At 39.7% G+C, this 27,130-nt stretch overlaps 1 protein-coding gene across 1 annotated transcript in view; it reads right to left on the bottom strand.

Moving 5' to 3' along the window:
• Positions 1-1,116: 1,116 nt before the first annotated feature.
• c2cd3 (C2 domain containing 3 centriole elongation regulator) overlaps positions 1,117-27,130 on the bottom strand; it is a 128,828-nt gene continuing 102,814 nt past the window's right edge. The window contains exons 25-33 of the mRNA XM_080197550.1: positions 25,638-25,776; positions 24,042-24,106; positions 23,217-23,419; positions 22,099-22,226; positions 21,703-21,843; positions 18,584-18,795; positions 15,598-16,651; positions 13,805-13,913; positions 1,117-3,306 (exon numbers count right to left, since the gene is read on the bottom strand). Of these exons, the coding sequence (XP_080053676.1) occupies positions 3,166-3,306; positions 13,805-13,913; positions 15,598-16,651; positions 18,584-18,795; positions 21,703-21,843; positions 22,099-22,226; positions 23,217-23,419; positions 24,042-24,106; positions 25,638-25,776 (2,192 nt within the window). The 3' untranslated portion in view covers positions 1,117-3,165. The remainder of the gene's footprint in view (positions 3,307-13,804; positions 13,914-15,597; positions 16,652-18,583; positions 18,796-21,702; positions 21,844-22,098; positions 22,227-23,216; positions 23,420-24,041; positions 24,107-25,637; positions 25,777-27,130) is intronic.

Genomic DNA, 27,130 nt, shown 5'->3' on the forward strand with positions numbered 1-27,130 from the left:
CAGCTCAAAAGAAATGATACATCTCTAATGATCCCTTTTCACATGAAGCACGGAGACTGTATTCCCTTTCCTTCACTGAGTGATGGGGCAACCCCGGATACAGTGAGGATGGAGTCAAGCAGTGGGTGGCAGTTTTAGATAAACTGAAGTTTATGGAGGTTGGAGGGAGAACAAGAGCAAAAGACAGTCTGTGAGCGACACAGGACTGGAGAAAGGCTTTGCTGGTGTGGTAGGGCAGAAGCACCTGATGTTGTGAAGAAAAGTGAGATTTTGATGGTGGGTAATGCTGTTTGTCTCTAAGACAGCACAGCAGAAGAGTCACTTGACTTGAGGAACAAATGGGAACTGTTCAAAGTGATCACACCACAGGGTGAAGTCGTCTTGGGCAGAATCAATCAACATAAAGACTGGAACACCACTCCAAGGCAGCCCTGGGACTACAAACCCCTTTAATTGCAGGATTGCTTCTTAAAATACTGCTTGCAGTGTGTGGATGGTGAAACAACAGAGCTCAAGTCTGCAGGATGGACAGAGAGTGCCCACTCAGGATTCTTTTTCTCAATCTTCTTCTATTCTCTCTGGCCTTGTGAAAGTTTAACACAAAGAAACTCAACACAAGATCTCCTCTCAAAAATTGACCAGTTATCCAATAACGGTCGTAGCAAGTCAATTCTAAGTTCATGCTTAGACATGATTAGATTATGGCTGAAAGAGTGCCCTACTTAAGTAGGTCCATTGTCAAAAATGACCATGTCTAATACAAGAACACAAGAAATAAGAGTGGGAGTGGATGCCATAAGGCTCACTATGCCCGCTCCACCATTCAATATGATCTTGAGCTTCAACTCAGCTTTTGTGCCCACACCTCCAATGCCCTGAATGCCTCAGTGAAATGTACAAGATGGGGCTAGGTCAACACATCCTCTGATTGCTCATTCAACTGGTTGTGGTAAAGCATCTCTTTTAAATACTTAAGATCAGAAACAAAAACAGATGACAGAAATCTAAACTGAAGATCAGAAATTCAACGTATGTGTCAATCTATATTTCATTATACTTGTTACAATGTCCTAGAGTGACAACAGTTCATCATCTGTGTGAATTAATTTGCTACACCATTGAATTAATTTGCTGCACTGTTATAAAGATTGGGTACTGTTGCAAAATAAAGGATGGAGCAATTAATTGCACACATTTAATAATAGACTTCAAAACAAACAATGCTGAACTGATGTCATCCTGTACAAACTTACTCGTCATTTACCCTAAGCATTAATAGGCAGTGAAAATGTGATATGTGCAACACAAAGTCACAACTTGTTATTTTACTGACATCATATCACAAAAATGAAACCAACAAGAACAGGGAGGGGTTCCAAAAGATGTCACACAACCAGGTGAACTGTTACAAACAAGAAATACCACAATGAAAAATAATTTATTACTGCACTGCAACATTTTTTTAAAAAACCACAGACATAATTCTGACTGATACAAAAGAATGTTAAAATTTAGTAGCTTACTTTACAAGATATAAATAATTTCATACAAATGAAAAATACATCAAAACAACATCAACAAAATGAAATCCTCCTATCCATGTACAGGAAGTCTATGCACAGCTGCCTTTTGATTTTTACTTTCTGTACTTTAAGACAACATGCATTACCAGACGGGATTATCTGGCCACGCTCACCCTGAAACTGGAATATCCTGCCAGAGTTAATGGACCTTTCCATGGTCTGCCCCTTACCCGCTATGATTCCCGAGATAGGTGGAATGGGAAAATTGGTTCGCAAATCTTATTTGAAAAGAACCTGTTAACAGTTTATTACTAATGGCACAATTTGCATTTTGTTAGCACTCCAAAACAATATTATCAAATGTGCATTTGAAAACTATTGAGTCATCTTTCCCTTTCCCCCATATAGTACTCAAATACCACACAAGTACAGTACAGATTAATTTTAGCATGAGTGTACATTGTTAAAAGCACAAGAAAGAGACATTCACAAACACATCGTTTGTGTGGGTTCAGAGGCCATGAGAGTCAGTAATCAATGACCTCACCTCAATGGTCCAATAAAACAATGTAAAAAAAAGACAACCTAACTGGCATTCGGACTTAAATAAATTAGCATCCATTTAAAATCTGGTCCATTTGATCTTGTACCCTGGTTTTTTACTGAAGATCAAACCGCAATTTTGAAACTGTCTCCAGGACCAATATATTTGTATTGCAAAGTGGATGAGAACAATTATTCAATGCTGGTTTCTGTCCACTCCATCCTGAAACTGGCAGACGTAATATGTTGGACAGTTTCATTTCTACATTGTACACCGGACTAATACCAAAACACTTATTTCAATGTTGTGCCATCTTTGCCCACTGGCAAGTTTTTTTTTAATTCAAACATTTAGGTGTACATGATCAGTACTTTTCAACCAGTTGCTGAGATTTTTGCCAATTTGAATGGGATTGTTTTCAGTTCAAGCAGAAGCCTGTATAGCCGAGGTCATGGACAACAAAAAGTAAAATCTCATTGTCAAGCATTGTTAGAGGAAAATTGGTTTCTTCTGTGATTTGGCCTCTGATGCTGATTATGCATGCCAGAACTACCATGATTAAAAAAAATACAAGTGGGTAATGAAATCATTGTATTGAAATAAATATTGCCATTTTATTATGGCAGTGCTTTACGGAGAATGTGAAAGAAGACACTATTTTGCAGATGTATGCTGTGTGCTTTACACTGCCCCAATATCTTCTGTTCTGGACTGTTGTGCACATCATTTATACTGCTGTGCGACAAGGAGGGTAACTTTCAATGAGTAATGTGGAAGGTAGAAACTCAAGTTTGTATTTTTATCTCAATCAATTTCTCCAGACTCACATCCATGAGAAACGAGGACTAATGGACCACATGGGCTAAATGAACATGTATTAATAGTTTATAGGTGCTAATCAATTATGTATTTTCTTCCCAGAAGCAAAAAGGTATCAGTGGTAATATACTTTATTGTACTTGTTGTTCAGGTCCTGGTAGTAAGTAGCCTGAGTCGACGTGCAGCATTAATTGTCAGGGCAATTTATGTGAACACTTCCAATTTTTGGTGTGAATTATGTTATTACTTCAAAAAGAGTAACAATTGTAAAATACTTCTTCAGCTTTCTTCTACAAAGTGTCCTGCAAAAATCTTAGCAATTCTTTCAGTTTCTTCTTTAGGTAGTTCCGTTGACGTTAATCTTGGTTTTTGACGATTGCTGCGACGGGGACCAGTTTGAGTCAAACTTGAAACATCACTCTGAAAAGGGAAATTTTGAAATATTTTTAAAGTGTGATTTCAAAACTGACAAAGGTATTTTTCTTCTCTCTGCAATTCTCACTAATAAAATTATTGCTGGAAAGCAAATCAAATTAATGCTTAGATCAAAGTCAACTACGGCAAGAGCTTTTCCAATTCCACAATTACCAGCTAGAAATTTTCCATCCGTCAAAGGAGATCGAAGGCTGCTGAGTACAGAAGTGAAAAAACCTGGGCCAGAACCTTTTAATGAAAATATTAGTATGTTATGCCATCTCTGCTCTGCAGGTCAGTGACTATTACGCTCCATAATGTTAAGTGTTCTACTGAAGCAGGTCAATTAACGTCACTTGGCTTCACATTGCGTTGTATGTGTTATACTGCTAATGATCACTGGAAAAAGTTCTTCTGTCAATTTGACTCCACTCAGTCTTCAGAGCACAAAGGCTAAAATCACTTCATCAGCAACAATATTGGCTGGTCAGCTGTTTTGGCCATCAAGTTTCTGGGATGTAGTTATTGCTCCTTGGAACAAACACCACACAGCAACAGGTAAGTGTTGGAAACAAATGCTTTGAGCTTTGTCAAAGACATAACTCTCTTCAGGGTCAGAGTGTTATTTTACACAAACACAGGGAATTGACAAGGTGATGGTTCAAGCAATACTCTTTTGACAAATGAGCAGCTTCTCATCTTTCATATTCTGCTTTAATACAGTTACAACATCTCAGAATTGCAAGAGAAGGGGAAGTTCAGGGGGAGTCTTCTGATGAGATATGCAGATGATGAAAAGGTTTAAGTAGGGGGCAAGACTTGGTAGGTAAATGGGTAAAGGTGCATTTTTGGCAGCAAAGGAGAAATTCCAGGAAGATTAACAATTCCACAGATTGGGACCTAGGCTGCTGAAGGCAGAGCCTCCGCTAGAACCATAGAAAATTTTTTTCTTTGGCCCTTCTTGTCTGTGCTGAATCATTTTTTGCCTAGTCTCACTAACCTACACTTGGACCATATCCCTCCACACCCCTCTCATCCATGTACCTGTCCAAGATTTTCTGAAATGTTAAATATGACCCTGCATTAACCACTTTATCCAGCAACTCATTCCACACTCCCACCACTCTCTGCGTGAAGAAGCCCCCCCCTTAATATTCCCTTTAAACTTTTCTCCTTTCACCCTTAACCCATGCCCTCTGTTTTTTTTTCTCCCCTAGCCTCAGTGGAAAAAGCCTGCTTGCATTCACTCTATCTATACCCAACAAAATCTTATACACTTCTATCAAATCTCCCCTCATTCTTCTATGCTTCAGGGAATAAGGTCCTAACCTATTCAATGTCTCTCTGTAACTCAGCTTCTCAAGTCCCAGCAACATCCTCGTGAACCTTCTCTGCACTCTTTCAACCTTATTTACATCCTTCCTGTAACTAGGTGACCAAAGCTACACAATATTTTAAATTCAGCCTCACCAATGTCTTATATAACCTTACCATAACACTCCAACTTTTATACTTGATACTCTGATTTATAAAGGCCAATGTACCAAAAGCATTCTTTACAACCCTATCCACCGGTGACGTCACTTTTAGGGAATTCTGTATCTGTATTCCTAGATCCCTCTGTTCAACTGCACTCTTCAGAGTCCTACCATTTACCCTGTACGTTCAACTTTGGTTTGTCCTTTCAAAGTGCAATACCTCACATTTGTCTGCATTGGAGAAAAATAAGGGAAAATGCACTAAAGGCCACAGTCAGAGTAGTAAGGAGTTTATGGAGCTTTCTGACTGGAAGAGGTTACAAAGGATAAGGACTGGAGGAGCCATGGAGAGACTTAAACACGAGGATGAGAATTTTTAAAGTTAAGCGGTTTCTGTGTTGGGAATCATTACAGGTGATTGAGAATAGAGGTGGCAATCAAAAAGTCATAGAGGTTTACAACATGGAAACAGGCCCTTCAGCCCAACTTATCCATGCTGCCCAGTTTTAACCATTAAGTTGGTCCCAATTGCCCATGTTTGGCTCATATCCCTATATACCAATCTTAACCATGCAATTGTCTAAATGCTTTTTAAAAGATAAAATTGTACCCGCCTTTACTACCACCTCAGGCAGCTTGTTCCAGACACTCACCACCCTCTATGTGAAAACAATTTCCCCCTGGACCCTTTTCTATCTCTCCCCTCTCACCTTAAACTTACGCCCTCTAGCTTTAGACTCCCCTACCTTCGGGGAAAGGTGTTGACTATCTATCTTATCTACGCCCCTCATTATTTTATAGACCTCTATATGATACCCCCTCGCCTCCTACAGTCCAGGGAAGGAAATCCCTGTCTACCCAGCTCTTTTTATAACTCCGGCCATCAAGTCCCAGTAGCAACCTAGTAAGTCTTTTCTGCACTCTTCCTAGATTAATAATATTGTTTCTGTTATAAGGTGACAGAACTGTACATAGTTCTATACATCTTTGATCCAAGTTTTAGTCAAAGTCAAGATGGTAATGCAACTATCCACAACAAGACCGAAAGGATCTTGCAGCCAAGCGAATGGGCATTTCAGACAAAAATGTGAAGAAGGGCTGTATTCATTCTTCTACAGATAGTGCCAAAGGGGCAGTAACGAATGGAACAGAAAGGTTTGACCCAACAGCAGGGTGAGAGGACAAGAGGATAGGCCTCCAAATATTACCATTTATTAGGATGCAGTAACAGGTAGAGAGACGCATCCATCGGAGCATATTGAGAGCATCGTCAAGGGTAACAACGTACTATTTAAGGCAATTCAAGCCTTTGAACAAAGGAAAGTACAGCCTAGGAACAGGTCCTTCGGCCCTCCCAGCCTGTGCTGATCATGCCACCTAACTATAAAAAAAACCTTCTGCCCTTACTCGGTCTGTATCCCACTATTCCCTCCCTATTCATGTATTCATCCAGATCCCTCTTAAATATTGCTAATATGCCTGCTTCCATAGCTATGCATGAAACACTTCCCCTGCACTTCTCCCTTAAGCTTTCCCCTCTCTCACCTCGAACCTTAGCCCCCTTGTAACTGAAACTTCCACCCTGGGAAAAAGCCTCTGACTATCCACCCTGTCTATGCCTCTCATAATCTTGTACACCGCTAACAGGTCTCCCTTCAGCGTCTGTCTTTCCAGTGAAAACAATCCTAGTCTATTCAACTTCCCCTCATAGTCAACACCCTTGAGACTAGGAAACATCCTGATGAATCTTCTTTGCACTCTCTCCAAAGCTTCCAGATCCTCTTGGTAGTGTGGTGACCAAAGCTGCACGCAATATTTCAAATGTGGTCTAACCAAGGTTTTAGAGCTGCAACATGATTTGCTAACTCTTGTACTCAATGCCCTGGCCAATGAAGGCAAGCATGCCATATGCTTTCTTAATCACCTTGAAAATCCATGTTGCCACATTTAGGGAACTGTGAACCTGCATGCCCAGATGCCTTTGATGGCAATAAGAGAGAAGGAAGACAGTGCTGTAATGAATTTGATTAGGCGTTGATGGGAGTAGGATGGGTGAAAAACATTTGAGAAAAATAAATGGTTGTTTGACTGAATGACAGAGTAGAGGGGACTTGGAGGTGAGAATAGTCATCGCCTGAGGGAGGCCAAAGAAAGACTTACAATATTTATTATCCTGAGTTTAGAATGCTAGCCAAATGCGTGTATGAATGGAACACAAATTAATTCTAGGTTATAACAGAGATTAGGCAAGTCACGTAGCAGTGATGATCACCATTTTCACAACTGACTTCCTCAGGTTAGGTAGGTTGATAAATCAGATGCAACGTAAGTACATATATTTTGAACCACAACACACTCAGTCATTGCCCTCTGGAACAAACTGCTGAGTACAAGATTGCCACAATTGTTTAAAAGGAAACGAGACAGATTTCTGGGAAAGGAGAATCTTTGCAAATAAAGTTGATGATTAGTTGAAATTGTGATGAGTCATGGGTAAATGTGGTCTCTGGAGCTTGCTTGACTGGAGTTGAAGAGGAATTCCTAATTTTATTCTGAATTCGCCACTATTATTTCTTGTTTGAAGAGGTAGTATTTTCACAGGAGGAGTAAATGGCATTTAAAGTTTCACCACCAAGTAAATGGAGTGGGTTTAGTGAGGAAATAGCTGATATTGAAAAAAGGTCTGAATTGGCCATTGGCTGAAGTGTTTGCAACCAGCTTTAGTCAGAAGTGGTGGGTAGATGGTTATTCATCTGCCCAATGTTCGGCCATTTGATTCACGTTGTGTGACATTAAGAAATAGCAGACGGCACTGAATACAAAGGGCTTGATATTACCATCGCATTGCACCCATTTTTGGGCGTAAAAACTTGGTAAATTGGTGTGTAAGGCAAGTAGCGTGATCTGTGCCCACGTCTGTGCTGATTCTCCCTTTACCAAGGCCCAAAAATGACCGCCAAAGGGGACCAGACCGCACACGAAATGGGCACGATGGCCATTTAAATGCATGCTCTTAAATTGACCCTAACGGCACTTCCCCCTTTACCACTGCGTTCACCATCCAGAATCCAGGTGCAGCAGGTGGTCAGGAAGGCGAATGGGATGCTGGCCTTCATAGCGAGGGGGATTGAATATAAAAGTAGGGAGGTCTTGCTGCAGCTGTATAGGGCATTGGTGAGGCCGCAGCTGGAGTACTGTGTGCAGTTTTGGGCGCCGCACCTGCGCAAGGATATTTTGGCCCTGGAGGGAGTGCAGAGGAGGTTTACTAGGCTGATGCCGGAGTTGAGGGGATTGAGCTATGAGGAGAGGCTGAATAAACTAGGCTTGTACTCGTTGGAGTTTAGAAGAATGAGGGGAGATCTCATTGAGACGTATAAGATGATGAATGGGATGGATAGGATAGAGGTGGAGAGACTCTTCCTGCTCAAAAAAGACAGTAGGACTAGGGGGCACAGCCTCAAGATAAAGGGGGGGCGGTTTAGAACGGAGTTGAGGAGGAACTTCTTCACTCAAAGGGTGGTGAATCTCTGGAATTCTCTGCCCGTTGAAGTGGTGGAGGCTGCCTCGCTAAATATTTTTAAGAAGCGGGTTGATGGGTTTTTGATAAGAGAGGGGATTAAGGGTTATGGGGAGAGGGCGGGAAAGTGGAACTGAGCCACAACAGATCAGCCATGATCTTATTGAATGGCGGGGCAGGCTCGAAGGGCTAGATGGCCTACTCCTGCTCCTATTTCTTATGTTCTTATGTTCTAGAATCGGCGCGAAACAGGTACGCTCCATACACATCTGATTCGGGCGCTCCATCAGTGAGGGTTAGTGAGGAAGTAAATGCCGAGTGTCCGTGGCTCTCTGCTTGATATAGGTTGGAGGTGGGGTGGAGAATGGGACAGGGAGGCAGGTGAGTCCGGTGGCTCTCTGCTTGAGATCGGTGGTGGTGGGGAGGGGGTTACAAACTGTAGCAAGAAACCATTTTTAAATTGAAAAGTCTCACTCATGTTTAGCTTGATATAGAGTTACAGCTAAAGGTGGGCACATATTTCTGTAAAATTTAAAATTTTCTCAAGATTTACTCTAAGTAAACTCAATATGATTTAAGACTAATACTATTTATAACATTTACAATTTCATTTTACATATACTGAATTACTAGCTTGCAGAACAGAAACTAGCAAGAGTCATCAGAAAACTGGGTTCTTTCCCTCCTCGATACGCCTGACTACCTTCCTGATCAGCTGACTTGCAAAAAAAAAGTTTGGCTTCAATCAGCAGAACAGCTGATGACATCTTAGCCTTCAAAACAAGCATATCTGGCTGCAACTGGTTTTAATTATCAACGTGTGACCTTTATGCCTGTAAAGGCTACAAAGTGAAACCCGATTAACAGGATGTCTATCCTCAAATCATGCGCAAACTCCGTTTTCTGCCACAAGTTAACTCAGCCATTTAAGCAATGAGGCGCAGTAACAGTTTCATAAAAGAAAATACAGTTTATCTTCTAGCAGAGGGTAAGAATGGAGGAAGATAACTTGCTCTGCTGGTGAATAAATATTGCTTCTTTAAGACTATTCCACCCCCTCCCTCCACAAGTTCTTTTTTATGCTCAAGGTGCTTAGGTAACAAATGGCAGAGGTGATTAGACGTGGGGAGGGCTCAAAAATCAACCTGGATCCTGTCCTTGTCCAATAACCACTAGGAGTGGGAACCCTGTCTAATTCCTCTCCTTCTATAGTCCCCATCATATTCAACTTGGCAGTGATGCCAGATGTAGTGCACCAACTGTCACTTTGAATGGAATTAGCTATTTAGGAACAAGTTTGTGATTTGAATGGGGTTTTTTTTGTATTGGTTATTAACACAAATATAGTCTTCTGCACATTGTTCATGATTGCCAACAGAAATAGTTTTTTAAAACTGCGAATGTTACAATCATTCTTTATTCATCAGTTCTTATTGCGGCACAGTGGAGTTACACATAGATTTGATTATTAAAGTTTTATGCAAATTTAATAATCCCATGTTCCTATAACTTCAAACAACTTAGCCAAGTTAAGACTTGTGCCTTATGTGGTTACACCTCAATATGTTTTTATTCACTGCAAAATTGGCAATTTTACACTGGATTTCTTGTTCAACACAGATTAACATAATAGAATTACCAATGGATCTCCTTTATAACATAGCTGGCACTAAGACATGGGAAGAAATGGATGGCTAGGTTTCCAAGCAAAAGTTAAAAGGGATGAAACTGGACGCACAATCTAGCATTGACCTAAGCACTGGAAATAACAACACTGTAAAGTTCTCCTTTCGAACATTTGGGGGTTGGTGCCAAAATTGGGAGAGCTGTTCCATAGTCCTGTCAAGCAACAGCCTTGCTGTGGATATGCCGGCATTGGGCTGGGGTAAACACAGTAAAAGGTCTGACAACACCAGGTGTCAGTCCAACCGATTTATTTGATAGTAAATTCACTAGCTTTCGGGTTAGCCCCTTCGTCAGGTCACCTGACACCTGACGAAGGGGCTAACCCGAAAGCTAGTGAATTTACTATCAAATAAATCGGTTGGACTGAAACCTGTGTTGTCAGACTTTTTACTGAAGCAACAGCCTGACATAGTCATACTTAATGAATCATCCCTTCAAACCACCATCACTGTCCCAGCGTAGGTTGTGTCCCAATGCAGGGCAGACTCACCAGGGATGATGGCAGAGTGGTATACATTGATTCTGGACCCCTTGAAATTTCGTGGCAACTGGTCAAATATGGGCAACAAAACCTCCTACTGATTACCACTAACTGCCCTCCATTAGCTGATGAATCAGCATCCCTTCGTGTTGAACACAAGTAGAAGAAGCATGGAGGGTGACAAGGGCATTACTGACCAAGCTAATTGAGTCCTGAAGGATATAGTTGCTGGACAAGATCTGCGGGAAGTATGAGGGAAACCAAGGAGGAAAAACCTACTAGACTACGTGCTCACCAACCTAACTGCAGCAGATGCACCTGTCCATGATGTATTGGCAGAGTGACCATAGCATTGTGCTTGTGAAGATGAAGTCCTGTCTTCACATTGAGGGCACCCTCCATCATGTTCTGTGGCATTACCACTGTGCTAAATCAAATAGATTTTGAAAAGATCTAGCAACCCAAGACTGGGCACGCACAAGCAGCAGAATTGCATTTAATCAAAACCTGTAACCTTATGGTCTGGCGTAACTCCCATTCTACCATTACCATCAAGCTGGGGGGGGAATCAAGCCTGGTTCAATGAAGACTTCAGCACAGCATGGTAGGAGTAACACCAGGTATACTGAAAAATGTTGTCAACTTGGTGAAACTTGAGTAAGAAATCTACTGGGAGAGTAAGCAGCTTAGAGAGCAGTTAGGCCACAAAGTACAGCAAAAGAAGGTCAGCAAAGAGCCAACAGTTAAAAGGCTATAAGTTGGAGTGAGAACTAATGAGGGCCATCTCACCATTGCATAGGTGCTGGAGCCTGTAACTATATAGCAACAGGCACTTATATACCTTGGAAACTTGTTATTATAAATGCTTACATATAATCTTATAACTGTAAGCATTCACATTAATTTATTAAAAGCTTTAAACTAAAGTTAGATTGGAATGCGATATTTTTAATTGTTGGCAACAGAAGTCTTTTTGTGGCTCAGCACCTTGTTAACATCTAAAATAAACAAAAAGAATGGAGTGCTAATAAAACATTTTGGAGAAACAAAGTATATTATCAACACTGCAGTGGGATGAAGATTTGCTTTATCGCATTGCCCTATTCTTGATCTCAGTTGTGGTGCTGCTGTGTTGCTACTCCGTGGCACCTGAACAAGTTAAAAATAACATTTGGAAAAGCAATGGAGTATTCCCACATATGTGCTGTCACCAGCTACTTGATCATAATTAGGAGTGGGAATACTAGCATCTGACCTCCATCCCATCCCTTTCAACCCAGGATTATTCAAGTCAGTTGTAGCACCTCAATCTGTAGCATGTCTCAAATCAATTAATATACCAAGAACTGTGGATAAAAACCACGGGTTTAAAACATTTATCCTTAAGTTGTGAGAATTAAATATCAGTGGAATTTAATACATGAGCAATATATACCAAATCATAAATGTAAACTTTAAAATAATGTATAAAAGTGATCTGTTTACTGTGTACTAAATACATATTGCCTGCTGTAGTTATCTCATAACAGATATGATTGCAGCATTGAGGCTTCAGGGCAGCCTGAATGAAGTAAACACTATTAATGGAACATTGTGTGTCAGAATACTGTAATAAGAATCCAGTTACGTAAGACAAGTGCATAATAATCTTCCTGCATAGCAGAAGGAGTCTGCCAAGAAGCATAAAAGGCCAGGTTATTTTGAGCACTTAGTTGGCACAAACATGTTTTTAATCCACAGTGCAAAGGAGCTCATCAGCCACTTAAGGAGAGACAAAATGTTCATGTTTAAGTTCTTGCTGGAGGTATTTCCCAGAAGGTACATTAAAAATAATTGCACTGAGGAAAGGCAATTGATTTTTCTTCTCCCTTAAAATGTCAGGGAATGGTGTGAATACTATTTAGATTTGAGCAACGATGGACAGAGAAAGACCCAACAGCCCATTTAGCAGTCCTGCACAATTGTGGTGGTTTCTGTATTCTCCCCACCTCATCGGAAAGTCATGCAATCTGTTGGGACAGAGAAAAACCCAGAAAATAATCCAGGCCAATTAGACAAAACAAATATGGAAAATTCAAAAATAGCCCAGGCAGCCACTCTGGCCTTGATTTAACAAAACAAGCCTATTAAATGACAATTAGTTTGCTTAAAGGTGCTACATTATGGGCGGCACAATTATCAGCACTGCTGCCTTACAGCACCAGGGACTCAAATTCAATTCCAGCTTTGTGTGACTGTCGGTGTGGAGTTTGCATGTTCTCCCTGTGTCTGTGTGGGTTTCCTCTAGGTGCTTTTGTTTCCTCCCACAGTCTGAAAAATGTGCTGGTTAGGTGCACTGGCCATGCTAAATTCTCCCTCAGAGTACCCGAACAGGTATTGGAATGTGGCGACTAGGGGATTTTCACAGTAACTTCATTGCATTGTTAATGTAAACCTACTTGCGACGCTAATAAATACATTTTAAACTTTACATTAACTTGATTTACAAAACAAATGGCACTATACAACTAAGAAAACAATGAACAGGTAGGCAAAGAGTAAGGAGCTAGAAGTATAGCAGGCAGGTTTGTACAAGTTGGTAGCACTTCAGTTGAATCCAGAACCCAAACTGTAGCTTCGGAATACAAAATGCATCTCTTCCCAAGGAATAAAAGTATTGAGGTACAGGCAGTAACTCAATTTGAAAAATAAGAAAGCACTCATGCGAGATCTAGGATCTGATGGAGGTGAAGTGTTGAGTGAAGTTCCAGAGAATCAATTAATGGGCTTTTTCTAATTGAAACCTCACACTGCTTTCACTGCTTCCCATTTAGTTTTCACTTCCATCTCCGACACATAAACAAAGTGTACTACCTCACATATTGCTCTATCTACTTGTAAAAGTCTAGCTGATAATTGTTTTTTCCTTTCCAATACTTTCTAACCTAGTCAAATATATGAACATACAGAAAGAATTTACAAGAAGGGTGATCAAGAATTCTCAGGCCTATCTGACCTGGTAAATAGCATGAACTTACAAAACATTCACCCACTACTTTGAAATGTGACCCTCGTTGCAGGTAAAATGAAAAGAACAGAACTGCAGCCAAATCAGGAGAATTTCTAGGAAATTCTCCAATTTTTTTAAGACAATTTATCTATCATCAGTACATATAGCTGCTTGAGAGAACAAACAGGTCTCCTTCATTATGTACGTACAATTGATTTTTAATGCCTGCCACCACAACTTTCACCTAGCCAATAAGATAATTTTGCTGTCATATAGTTAATATACAATTTTACATTAAAGTGGGTGCAATTTCTGACCAGTGTAACAAATGCAAGGTAATCTCTGTGACTTACTGGATTTGCTGCAGCTGTATGGAATGACTGTGCGACATTTAGCACCCGCATTGAAGCTTCTAAATGACTTGGTGGGAGAAAAAAGTTTGGAATTATAACTGGATTAGATCTGAATTAAGATGTTAAAGATTACTAACATCGGCGATCTTAAGAGCACAAAATACATAGCTTCTTCAGTATAACCTAATTTACAATGAGAACGTGCTACATTCTTCCCCAGCTCCAATCTTTGTGATCAGGCTGTCTACAGAATCACACTGTGCAACTGGGCGCCTTCAGCCCATTGCATCTGCACTGACATGTGAGGAAGCCCTGAGCTACCTACCTAATTCTATTTACCAGCACTGGCCAAAAACCTTGAATGTTATGATGTGCCAAGTAATCATCCAGGGACTTTTAAAAAGGATGTGAGGCAACTCACTTCTGACAGCACATTCTGGACGGCCACTACCCTCTGGGTAAAAAAAAACTTTTCTTTACATTTCCTACCCCTCATCTTGAACTTGTGTCTGCTCATGACTGACCCGTCGACTAAGGAAAACAGCTGCTCCTCTCCACTCTGTCCAAGCCCCTCAATCTTGTACACCTTGATGAGGTCGTTCCCCCAAACTTCTTTACTCCAACAAAAATAACCCGAGCCTATCCAACCCCTCTTCATAATTTAAATGTTCCATCCCAGGTAACATTCTGGTAAATCTTCTCTGCACCCCCTCCAGTGCAATCACATCCTTGCTATAATGAGGCAACCAGAACAATACACAGTACCCCAGTTGTGGCCTCACCAAAGTTCTACACAACTCCAACATGACCTTAACCAAAAACACAAAAATGCTGGAAAATCTCAGCAGGTCTGACAGCATCTATGGAGAGTACAGCCAACATTTTGAGTCTAGCTGACTCTTCATCAGAGCCAACATGACCTCCCTGCTTTTGTTATCTACGCTTCATTGGATAAAGGCAAGTGTCCCATTTATCTTTTCCACCACCCCACTAACACGCCCTTCCACCTTCAGAAATCAATGGACAAACACACCAACGTCTCTTTGTTCCTCAGAACATGCTTTTGTCATGTCATTCATTGAATATCTCCTTACCAATTACTCTTCCCAAAGTGCATCATTTCATACGTTTCAGGATTAAAGTCTATCTGCTACTGGTCTTCCCATTTGACCATCCAGTTTGAACATTCGTAAAGCTCAAGACACTCAATCTCAATGTTAACCACCCGGCCAATCTTTGTGTCATTCGCAAGCTTACTAATATCACCCCCCATATTGTTATCTATGTCATTTATATAAATGATGAATAATAGGGGCGCTGGGGTCAAATCCTGTGAGAATTGAAAAGTTGCTCACTTTGGTGCGACTGCACTTTCCAATTTCATTGTGTCATCAGGAGAGGGTACCTAATATCTTTGTGGTGGTGGTTATATTTTCTGTTCACATCAGGTTGCCCTTTTCTGTGCAGTTGGCTTTGCTGGTTCTAAGAATCACTGTCCTGCCAGTTTAAGAGCACAAACCCTGCACACTTTTTTTGTTGCTCCTAAATTATGAATATTCCAGGAGAAACCAGGCCAATGGGGCTGAACAGCTCCACACCGGTTTTCTGACCAGAAATGACATCGCCAAATTCTAGTAAGATTCTGTCCAAAGTGCCATGGTACTTGGCTAACTACACACAAATAATATTTCAGAAATGCTTTTCATAGCAGCTTTTCAATGGAAGATTGGAGGAACAAGTATGTGCCTGAATAAAAGTTCACTAAAAAAAAAGTTGTAGTTACAAAAGGATACAATCTGATTGAATGAGTATCTTCTGATGAATCTGTATCTTCACCCTCCACATGTCTCCTCTGAACACATTCCCCACCAGCTTTAGAGAACTGTGTGTCTTCATGGTTCTGCCTTTCGAATAACTCTTGGTTTTCATTTCCACTTTCTTTATTTCTGTTGTTGTGGTGGTAGCCTTCATGAATACTCTTTATTTTTAGGCCTCCTTTCTCTGTATCTGTAAATGAAGATTCTCCACTGGGAAGAATATCACATTCTGTAACAGCTCCATTTTCTTGCAAATCTTCTTCTTCACCAGGGTTTGAGGAAAACAAGTATTCATCATCTGAGGATTGTATTTCTGCTAAGACTGTTTCTGTGAATTGTTCACCTTGGAGAACTAAATTTCTGTCTGGCATATTGAGGTTTATTCCTTCATTTACTGATGATGCTCTTTCGGTATGTGGTGGCTCACCAGCTGCGATACTGCTAGGTAGATTATAATTTTTATTTTGCAATCTCTTAGTAAACAGCTCAATTTGTACATGGACAGGAATTGCTTGTTCTTCCTCAGCCAGATTTCCATTTCTAGTTGGCTCCGGGGTCTCTCTCACACCTTCACATTCAGGCTTACAACTCTCTTCTAAATCGGAGAAGATACTTGACCAAGGGCTGGTCCTGTCAGTCATAGCAGTCATGTCATTTAAGGTTCTTGGCAGTATCACATCTTCCTCATATCCTTCTTCACTACACTCTTCACTGCTATTGTCATTTTGCTGGTTTCCCATTTCTACATTGGATCCAATATTCTGGAAATCTATCTGCTCTTGATCAAAGTATTCATCAGATGTAATTTGTCTCAACTCTGAATTTCCTTGCATACAGATCTGAGGAATGTAGGTTTTCAGATTTTCCCTCTCTGGTGACTGCAAATATGGGAAAACTTCACTATAGCTTCTATTTTTTCCTTTTTCTAATTGCTGTGGCTCATCTTCAGCAATTTTCTCCCAATCTTTTTCTGTGCCTTGAGAAGACTTTGTTGGAGAAGTAATGTCAGCTTTGTTTTCTTTTTGCAGTCCTGTTGTATTTAAAGTGCAAACATGGGCATGAATACAAAAGTAATTTGGCCAATATTTTTCACTCATCAATAAGATTTTTTTGTTTACCTGTTAATATGGTATCTAAAGCCAATGCATAGATTTAGTATAGAATAGTATAGTATATAAATGTATCTGGTTGTTGGATTGAGATTGCATCTCAATATATCAAGAGATAATGCTAAAAACATGATTTATCCACAATGAAGCAGCTATATGCATCATAGCCACCCCACCCCAGAGTGGGAGGAAGGTGAGAGAATAAGGGTCTCATCAAAGTAGTAAGATTGGTGAATGAAATTATAATTAGGTTAATTCTCTCCTAATATAAAAAAAGCATGCGGAGGAAAAACTATTTAGGATTTCAGTCACTGCCTTTCAGCAAAGCAGATTACTCAGAGTAATACTCAAGTAGCTAAAACCAATACTTCAAACTCGTGAGAATGTGCAATATCACGTGGCACAACAGAGGAAACACAGAACCAGGGCAGAGGATATCGGACTGGAGAATAGAATGATATCCAGTAGCATTGGCCTGCAAAAAGCACATAATCATAAATTATTTGCAGATTATTGCAAATTAACTGGCTGAATAGAAGTTGGTGCTTATCCTGTTCCTCGTGAGAACATGCATTTTTAAAAATATCGTTATATGTAAATGACAAAAACATGTCAAATTCAGAGCTATGACAGCTAGTGACATACAAATCATTCTAACAAGGGTGGCACGGTGGTTAGCACTGCTGCCTCACAGCACCAGGGACCTGGGTTTGATTCCTGGTTTGGGTCACTGTCTGTGCAGAGTTTGCACTTTCTCCCCATGTCTGTCCTCCGGATGCTTCAGTTCCCTCCCAGTCTGAAAGATGTGCTGGTTAGGTATGTTGGCCATGCTAAATTCTCCCTCCAGATGCTGGAGTGTGGTGACTAGGGGATTTCCACAGTAACTTCATCGCTGTTGTGGTGTGGTTGTTAATGTATGCCTACTAGTGACACTAATAATCAAATAAATAACTGCTTTTTTGTGCATCTTCATGTGACAATGAAGACCATTTCAATTGCACTTCTTTTCTGTGGATATCAATTATAACACTTTAACTAGGTTGTGTGGAAATAAAGACACAAGGTGCAAAGACAAAACAGCTTTTGAACTATCAATTCTAGTTTAAAGAACCAGAGAGACAACCATCCAATGAAAAGACTGAAGAATCGTATTAAAAACGACTTTGATTAGCCTTTCAGAAAGTCTGTTCTGTAGGTTTTAGTACATATAAATCTGGAATAAAACACAACTGGAATGCTTTTAGCAGGATGTGCAATAGCAGTTTTTTGATTGCTGGAACAAAATATTTTGGGGGTCAAATTTGTCACCTGACTTATAAAATGAGAGGCTTGTTTTACTTCTAAAGAGCCTTGCTTGGTCAAAATACTATCCTCCTTTTAATTTCAAAACTCACATTGCCAGTATATGGAGGATCCCATTCATCTTGCAAAGTTTAGGTTAAAGTTATTTTCTACAGAAAACTTGCAAGTTTGATTAATTTAAAATTTTTAAAGTTTATTTATTATTCACAAGTAAGGCTTACATTAACACTGCAATTAAGTTACCGTGAAATTCCCCCTAGTCGCCACAGTCCGGCATTTGTTCGGGTCAATGCACCTAACCAGCACATCTTTCAGAATGTGGGAGGAAACTGAAGCACCCGGAGGAAACTCACGCAGACATGGGGAGAACATGCAAACACCACACGGACAGTGACCTGAGCTGGGAATGGGAATCAAACCTGGGTCCCTGGCACTCTGAACCAGCAGTGTTAACCACTGTGCCACCCAATCATCATCATCATTTGTGAAACTGGATAAGAAAATAAGCGCGCTGTAATCAAATAAATAACATAAGACTTGTTTCTGCTCACCACAGATGAAGTTGTGAGTTTCAGAGACCAGTTTGCTTGACTTCTTCAAGAGATTTTGTTCATCATCAGAATTTGATGATCTATGTTGATAGCTCACGGCATTTTCATTTGCTCTTTGCACTGAGGTGGGATTTATCATTTGAGAAAATGGGGATGTAGACAGCTTCTGACTGAAGTATCTTTGTATATCATCCAGCTCACTGAGATTCCTCCTGCACATATTAAAAAAAATCTCATGTGCAGTAAACAAAATCAATTTTATTTAGTTCAAGATGATATGCACATATATGAATGACACTTGACCTAAGAGTAAAACTACATAGCAGCTAAGTTGCTTTCAACCTTTTCTTTTAAAATTCATGCTAAGATTGTTATTAGAATGGTGCCTGATAGCCCGCCTCCACATTGAATGGAGAACATGTGACAATGTAATTATTTTTCTGAGAATTATTACCCCTCAAATCCTCTACCATTTGGTCTTGTTGAACCTTCATGGACAAGAGCACAAGGAGGTGACCCGTTACTTGATTTCAAACTTTGGTAACTGTTCACCACACCTGCTAGATCAATATGGCAGAGGTGGGTAGAAGAGTACATCATTGCAAAGAACTAATGTGGTGTATGTCGGCATTCTAATGCTATGCAAAAGACATACAAGATTACTTTTAACTTTCACGTGGTTTTTTTTTTAAGACAAAGTAATCTCAATTTGATAATCCTTTAGACACAGAAAGCTTTATAATTAGCCCCCTTCCACAGTGTAGTTATAGTTCAATTCACAGCTTGGGTCACTCTGTGCAGAATCTGCATATTCTCCCCATGTCTGCATGGGTTTCTTCCAGGTGCTTTGGTTTCCGCCCACAGTCCGAAAGACTTGACTTGCTGGTTAGATGCATTGGCAGTGCTAAATTCTCCCTCAGCATAACTGAACAGGTGCCAGAGTGTGGCGATTAGGGAATTTTTACAGTAACTTCATTGTCGTGTTAATGTAAGCCTGCTTATGACACTAATAAATAAACTTTAAACTTTAAGTTTAGTCACTATAGGCAGGTTAGTAAAAAATGATTAAAGATGCTAGATCCAATAAATCATGTTGGGTGGAATTCTCCCAAAAAATTTTGAAATGTTGAATTTGTGTAAAAATTGGAGTAAATCCTGAGAAGTAATAATTCTCAGAAAAATAATTACATTGTCACATGTTCTCCATTCAATATGGAGGTGGGCTATCAGGCACGATTCTAATAACAATCTTAACATGAATCTTAAAAGAAGAAAATTAAAAGCAACTTAGCTGCTATGTAGTTTTATTCTTGGATCAAGTGTCATTCACATATGCATGTATCATCACACTCTGCATCACATGTTCTGGGACATGCTAATGAGATTCTCAGGAAACTCCAGGCTACCACATTATGTACCCTTAACATCCTTACGACCTTGATGTACATACAACATGCTAGTGATGCAATCAAACACAGTACATGCTTACATTATGCTAGATTACAAGAGCAAAATAATCACATCACATAAACGGATCTCCTTAACCTGTCCATAAAAGGGGAGGATTTCAAGCATAATATTTTGCTACAGTATTTCGACAAACTGCTATCTCTAAACTAAAGAAAGTGTTAGATTTTCCAGAGAGACTCGGGTCCTTAAGGTCAGGATAACCAAAGAGCATTCTTCATGAATCAATAGTAAAAATAATAGTAGTCAAAATTAATAAATTCTTATTCTGTATATTATCACTAATTGGCTGCTACTGCATTCACCATCCTTAATAGCTCTTGATGTCCTGCAGCGCTGGAGCCTTGGTAACTCCTCACGGGGAAGGTGGGCACTACTGAGGCAGATAAGCAACTTGAAGGAAATTTCAACAAGGAGACATTCTCACTGGCCTTCACAGCAGCAAGTAAATAAACAGGAGCAAAGCTGGTAGATTCATTGGGATGAAGGGGGAACTCTTCTGCTGAAATTGGGCTCAGCTACTACTGAGTCCTATTATGCACATGCCTCTTCTTGATGGATATGGAGCTTCCAACTGCAATGACCACTGTCCAGCCAGCAGTCTCCATCAATCTGGCAACCTCCGCACCTAGCGGTGTGGCTCCTCCACCCACATAGCTGCAAAAATTGCTCCTAACTGGGGCCTTAATCACTTCCATTGGCTGCCTGTCGCTGTGGAGTGGGCAGCCGATCCTGTTCCCAGCCCATCCCTTGGAAATTTCCCTGGCAGCAAGTATGCTTCGTGGAGCCACCCAGTGGGGCTTCCACTAATTTCCTGGCCTCTCCCCTTACACCCCTTCCTCGAAATGCCTACCCAAGGGCCGGAGAAAAATGTAGCCCAAAGTCTCTAATACAATATAAATCTAGCTCAAAGATACATTTTCAGGCTTGAGCAATAAGAATGTTAGTATCTGGTGAACAATTAAATTCTGTGAAGAGACTATATCAAGGTTCTGAAGTGGTGATTACATATGGTATTTCTTTCAGGATGATTCAAGTCTTCTCTATTTGTCCTTGTTGAGTCAAATGAGATTAAACATTGACACAATGGTTATTTTGAAGACTGATGCTTAGAAGAGAATCAGATGAACAATTTTGGCATGGGATTGTACTTTTATCTGTCGTGACTGTCAAGGTATTAACTATTCTTAAAAAGGACAGTAGATTGAATTAAATATTGTGAATATTCCAATTGTGTAAAGATGAGTTGATATCATAGACTTAATGTAACCAGCAAAAGAACCAGAGGCGATATGAAAAAAAATAAATTTAGTATGCAAGTTGTTATGGTCTGTTATGCATTGCTCTAAAGGATGGTGGAAGCAAATTCAGTAATAAATGTCAAAAGGGAATTGAGTAAATACTCAAAGCAGTAACATCTGTAATATTACGGAGAAAGAACAGAGGAGTGGGACTAATTGGGACAAAGAGTTGGCACACATGCTGATCTCCTACTGTGTTATATCATTCTATGATTCTATGAATGAGAAGCTGTAGAACTATTTTAATAAGATTGGAAGGGTACTTGGGTGTTTTCAGGTCTCCATCATTTGCAGTACTTCGCTTTTATACAAATGTAATTACAAACTTTAACTTAAAAACAACTGGTTTACCTTAGAGCACTGAAAAGTGAAGTCCGTGAAGTTTGTGAAAGTGATTCTGTGTACCCAGCACTTTGCAAGGACTGATGGAATCTACGAATATTTTTCATATGTTCCTCGTGGCGGGAGGTTTGGATTTCTGTGTTGATTGATCTGTTGAGAAGTTGGAAACACCATTTCAATTATAGTTTGCATTAGCCCCATTTGATTAATTAAGTTAACATGAAAGATAACTGCACATGACTGAAACAAAGTTCACTGTTTAATCTCTCTACTTGTTAAGCCTGCCAAAATTTTCTAGTCAAAATAATTGTAACATCAGGCACAAATCTTTTCTTTTCCAAAATCAGCAGTTTACATTTTCTTTACCCTAACAATCTTATGTTTTAAAAAAGTACACTCGCGTACCTGTCATTGCCAGACAAAGCATCAGCATTCAGAGATGTGATGAGTTGTTCTGAATAGTTGGAGATATGACTGGGGAAAGATTTATACGTGGCACTCGTCCTATATGACAATGATTCAAGGGTAGGTGCCTGTAATATTAAAGTCAAATTATTATTTATACTATACTAAATCGCTTTCTTGGCATACCATTTGGAAAAAAATAAACTTTGCTACTATAAACACTTTATAAATGCCTCCTCCTGCATTCCCTCGTCTCCTTCTCATTCGGAACAGTATATAAATTTCTCTGCCATTTCCTGTTGATATATGCTTGAATGATACTAACCTGGTTGGGATTAAACAGATTAACTTTGTCAACAGGTGGAGAACAAGGTGAGACAATATTAATTGAATTCCCCAAGACTTATTTGCAGTCCTCTGCTGTTTATTGATTTACAAATCACACAAAGACAAATGCTTCCTGTAATGTCATGAAGAGTTTAAATAACAGCAGATCATTTAATAAATTTAAGGGAGATCGTGATGTTTGAATTTTGTCCAATTAAACAATGGGGACTCAGTGGTGTTGTGGTATTTTCACTGGACTAGTAATCCAGAGATCCAGGCTAATACCCTAGGGGACCTGGATTTGAATCCAACCATGGTAGGTGGTGAAATTAAAAGTCTAATGATGACCATGAAACCACTATCAATTGTTGTAAAAACCCATCTGGTTCACTAATGTTCTTAAGGGAAGGAAATCTGTCATCCTCAACTGCTTTGGGCTACGTTTGACTCCAAACCCACAGCAATGTGGTTGACTCTTATATGGCCTTACAAACCATTCAGTTAAGGACAATTAGCAGTGAGCAATAAATGCTGGCCCAACCAGCGATGCCCACATCCCCTGAATGAATAAAGAAAAACAAGTAGGCTAAGGATGACAAATGGGATTTTAATGCCAGTAAGTGCATCTTCTGCCAGTCTACAGTAACAATTTAATGATAATTTAATGCTAATTCATTGCACTACCTTTGGTGTTGAATGGAAATTATCTACATTCAGACCAATTATTTTTCGCAATGTACCTTCAGTGTCCAAGCTTTACTTTTTGCCACCAAATCAATAAAAATACTTACAGAACCAGCTGGTTGTTTGTGTCTTTTGATCCATCTCTTCTCTCTCAGATGATGGATATTCTCCAAAGGGGTGATTGCTACTTTGAGTTGTCCTTGGCACTGGCCACTAAAGTCAGTGATATTGTACCAGCCACAAATCGATAGGAATCCGGATAATAAAGCAGAAAGATCTACAGTGGCAAATCCTATAACCCGGTCAATATCTAGGACACAAATCGCAGCATTTAATAAGAACTGATAATGCACTGATGTGAACATAATGTGCCTTATGAATGTTATTATTTACATTTTATATTGCTTTCATTGGCCTTAGAAAGAACCTTTTCTTTCCAATGATTCAAGTTTGATGCATCAGTGTGTAGGTCAAGTGCACCATTTCAGTGCAACACTCAAGATCTGTTAACTCAACATGGCTGGAACTCAGGATTTTCTCAGCAAGTACTTTGTGGGGATGTATTGTTTTCAAATTCTGCAGAAGTGTTTTTCTTAAGGCTACTTCCTTTTATTAGTTTACTTCTCTTTCACATACACATTTTTTTTCCAGTTTACGATCAGATCAATGTATAAATCTAACTCAAGAGGGTGCATGATGAAATTCAATTAAGTTCACTGTGGGTAGAATTTGGCATCCACCCAACTTTACAGTATATATTACACTTGTAACATGTTCTGGTTAAGTAATTCACAGATTGAAAACAACACATTTACTTGTGTTGGTTTAATTTCTATTACATCCTAGGCATATCAGTACAATTATTAAGTTTTAAAGAAACAGAATAATTTAAACAGATAAACAGAATAAAACGACGTTTTTAAAACAGTTACCTGCTTTATGCCACACTTTGAAAACCAGAGTTTGCTGTGGGTCCAGTAATAACTCTTTGGGCAGCCTACAATTATATAAATGGAAGTCACTGCAAACAACAGAATTAATCATTGTTCTACTCACCATTTTAGTGTTAATTCCCCAGATAAATAAATGGCCCTCATCCCAACAGCAGAAATCAATGCTCTCTCTTTGACTCCCCCACACAGCTCACATTGTTCTCTGCCATCAACGCGCACAATGACTGCTCAATGCTCTTTTCAGTTTCCTAATTTCCTATTTTCTGGAAGTGAACAAGGTAACAGTGATATCTGCTGCTTTCCATGTTGAATGGAGCACATCTAAGTAATACGTCTGATGGGACATTTGATACAACTTGAAATAGAATAAACTTCTACCTCTAAAGCAAAGCCAAAATATTCTTCAATGAGTACTCTCATCTCTGCACGGCAGTCCCCTGAACTGAGAAAAGTTCAGATAAAAATGAAAATTATGGTCTTGATTCACTTTCACAAGTTGCTGGGCCATCCGAGAAGTCAATTAGAATTGGTCTTATGGTTCTGCTATTGTTTCTTATAAATTTCCAACATCTCAAGTGTTCCAAGGTGCTTCAAAGGAGCATCACCAAAATATGACACTGAGCCGCACAGAACAAACTGCTGACCAAAAGCTTGCTCAAAGAGGTAGGTTTTAAAGGAGTAGAGAGGCAGATAGGTTTAGGGAGGCAATTCCAGAGCTGGTGGTCTAGACAGATAAAGGCAAAGGGCTGAACAGGAGTTGGTGCACGTTAGGATGTGGATGAGCTAATTTAGTGAAGGTGCAAAATGAGGCTGGTCAGGAATGCATTGAAACCATTGAACAAAGTTACAGATTAGAATTTCAATAGCAGGACAGAGATATGCAATATTATTGACATGGGATAGGTAGTCTTGGTGATAGAGCAGATCAGGGTGTTGGAAATTCATCAAATTGGTCAAACAGATGCCAAAATATCTGGCTTTTCCTCAAACAGTGGCCAATATTTAGCTATGTAGAAACAGAAAATAGGAGTAGGAGAATGCCATTTGGCCTTCTGAGCCTGCTTTGCCATTCATTATGATCATGGCTGATCATCCATCATTCAGGCTGATCGACAGTCTGATCTTTCCCTCCAGATCCTGTGATCCCCTTTGCCTCAAGTGCTACATCTAACTATTTCTTGAAAACACACAATGTTTTGGCCTCAATTACTTCAGTGAATTCCACAGACTGGCTTGAATGTATGCAAGGCAGAGATGTAGAGTTATTCGATCTCTTTGAGAATCAAGGAATATGGGGAGTAAATGGGAAACTGGAGGGAGGCTCAAAGATCAACTATGATCATGTTGAATGCTGGAGCAGGTTTGATGGGCTGTATAGTCTACTCCTGTTCCACAAGAACATACAAGAACCAAGTTTTGTTTTGGAGTAATAATCCTGGTGAACAATAGGAGGTTAGTCCATTTACTCTGGAAGATTTGGAGAATTTACTACTCTTTCAAACTGCTGGTGCTCTTACTTCTCTTAAAAACCTGACTTAAGTTACATCTTCAAACATCATACAATACATACAATACCTTGTTTGCTGTTGGTGGTCCCACACAGGGCTGTACGCATTTTCTATCAGATGAGTTGTTATAGGAGTGGGACCGACTGGTGTAGCGTATGATACATAACAACTGGGTTTAACACCAGTTTGTTCTGTCAAGGGACATCCTTAAAAATAAAAAAACCATTATAAAAAAAGTTGCAGTTGAACAAATAAAATGAACTTGATAAATACTGTTGAGATTTTACAGAAATAAATGTCAACTAACATTGTAATATCAAAAGCAAATTTGTCCTCAATTCTGCATCAAACAACTGCCTGTAAAGGCTAAGATCCAAACGTGCCCAGTGTAGATACTATAGACATTCCACATTTTAACACACTTGCGCTCACATGAACAAATACAGGTCCCGAATATCTCATACACAGCAACTTCATTTCTAACATTTTTAGTAATCCTTGCTCCATGGCTGCTAAAACTTCACAGAGGTTATTGCAATGGGTTACATTTCTTATCAAATTCCCTTGTACTGACATAAAAACAAAAACTAGTGCAGGAAGAGTGGTGAGCATTTACACCTGAAAGTGAAAGACAGATTAGCTTTTATTCTTGAGACCAAATGCAGTCATTCTGGATTTCAAAATATTGTACTTTTTAGCTTTTCTTCCTTAAGAAAGCATCACAACATTGTGAAGAGATTCTGCTACAAATAACATCTAGCAGCACATAATCAAAATGAAAAACAAAAGTTTCTGGTCTTTCTGCAAATGGAGTAATATTACTCATACGAGATAAGATTCAATAGTCCAACTAACAAAGCTGCAACTCAAATGAAAGGATCAGGAAATATTTAATAGATATTCGTAGTACCACTTTAGAAAGTATAAAATAATGAAGGATGAGGATAGCTATTTGGGCCATTACAGTTAATCAATTCAGAAAAGTTCTAAACATCCCTTCCAACCACCACCCCAGTGATTGCAATCTCCAACTGTTCTCAAATTATACCACCACTTGTTTCAAGTTTTTAGGTGTCCAGATCACCAACAACCTGTCCTGGTCCCCTCCCCATGCTGACACGATAGTTAAGAAAGCCCACTAATGCCTCTACTTTCTTAGAAGACTAAGGAAATTTGGTATGTCAGCTACAACTCTCACCAACTTTTACAGGTGCACCATAGAAAGCATTCTTTCTGGTTGTATCATAGCTTGGTATGGCTCCCAAGACCGCAAGAAACTACAAAAGTCGTGAATGTAACCCAATCCATCACTCAAACCAGCCTCCCACCCACTAACTCTGTCTGCACTTGCCGCTGCCTTGGAAAAGCAGCCAGCATAATTAAGGACCCCACATAGCCCAGGCATTCTCTCTTCCACCTTCTTCCGTTGGGAAAAAGATACAAAAGAACAGCTTCTTCTCTGCTGCCATCAGACCTTTGAACGGGCCTATCCTAAAACTAAGTTGATCTTTCCTACACCCTAGTTATGACTGTAGCACTACATTCTGCACTCTCCCCTTT

The sequence above is a fragment of the Carcharhinus amblyrhynchos genome, chromosome 10 (genome assembly GCF_965287045.1).
Source record: "Carcharhinus amblyrhynchos chromosome 10, sCarAmb.v2.hapA, whole genome shotgun sequence".
NCBI classification, from domain to species: domain Eukaryota; kingdom Metazoa; phylum Chordata; class Chondrichthyes; order Carcharhiniformes; family Carcharhinidae; genus Carcharhinus; species Carcharhinus amblyrhynchos.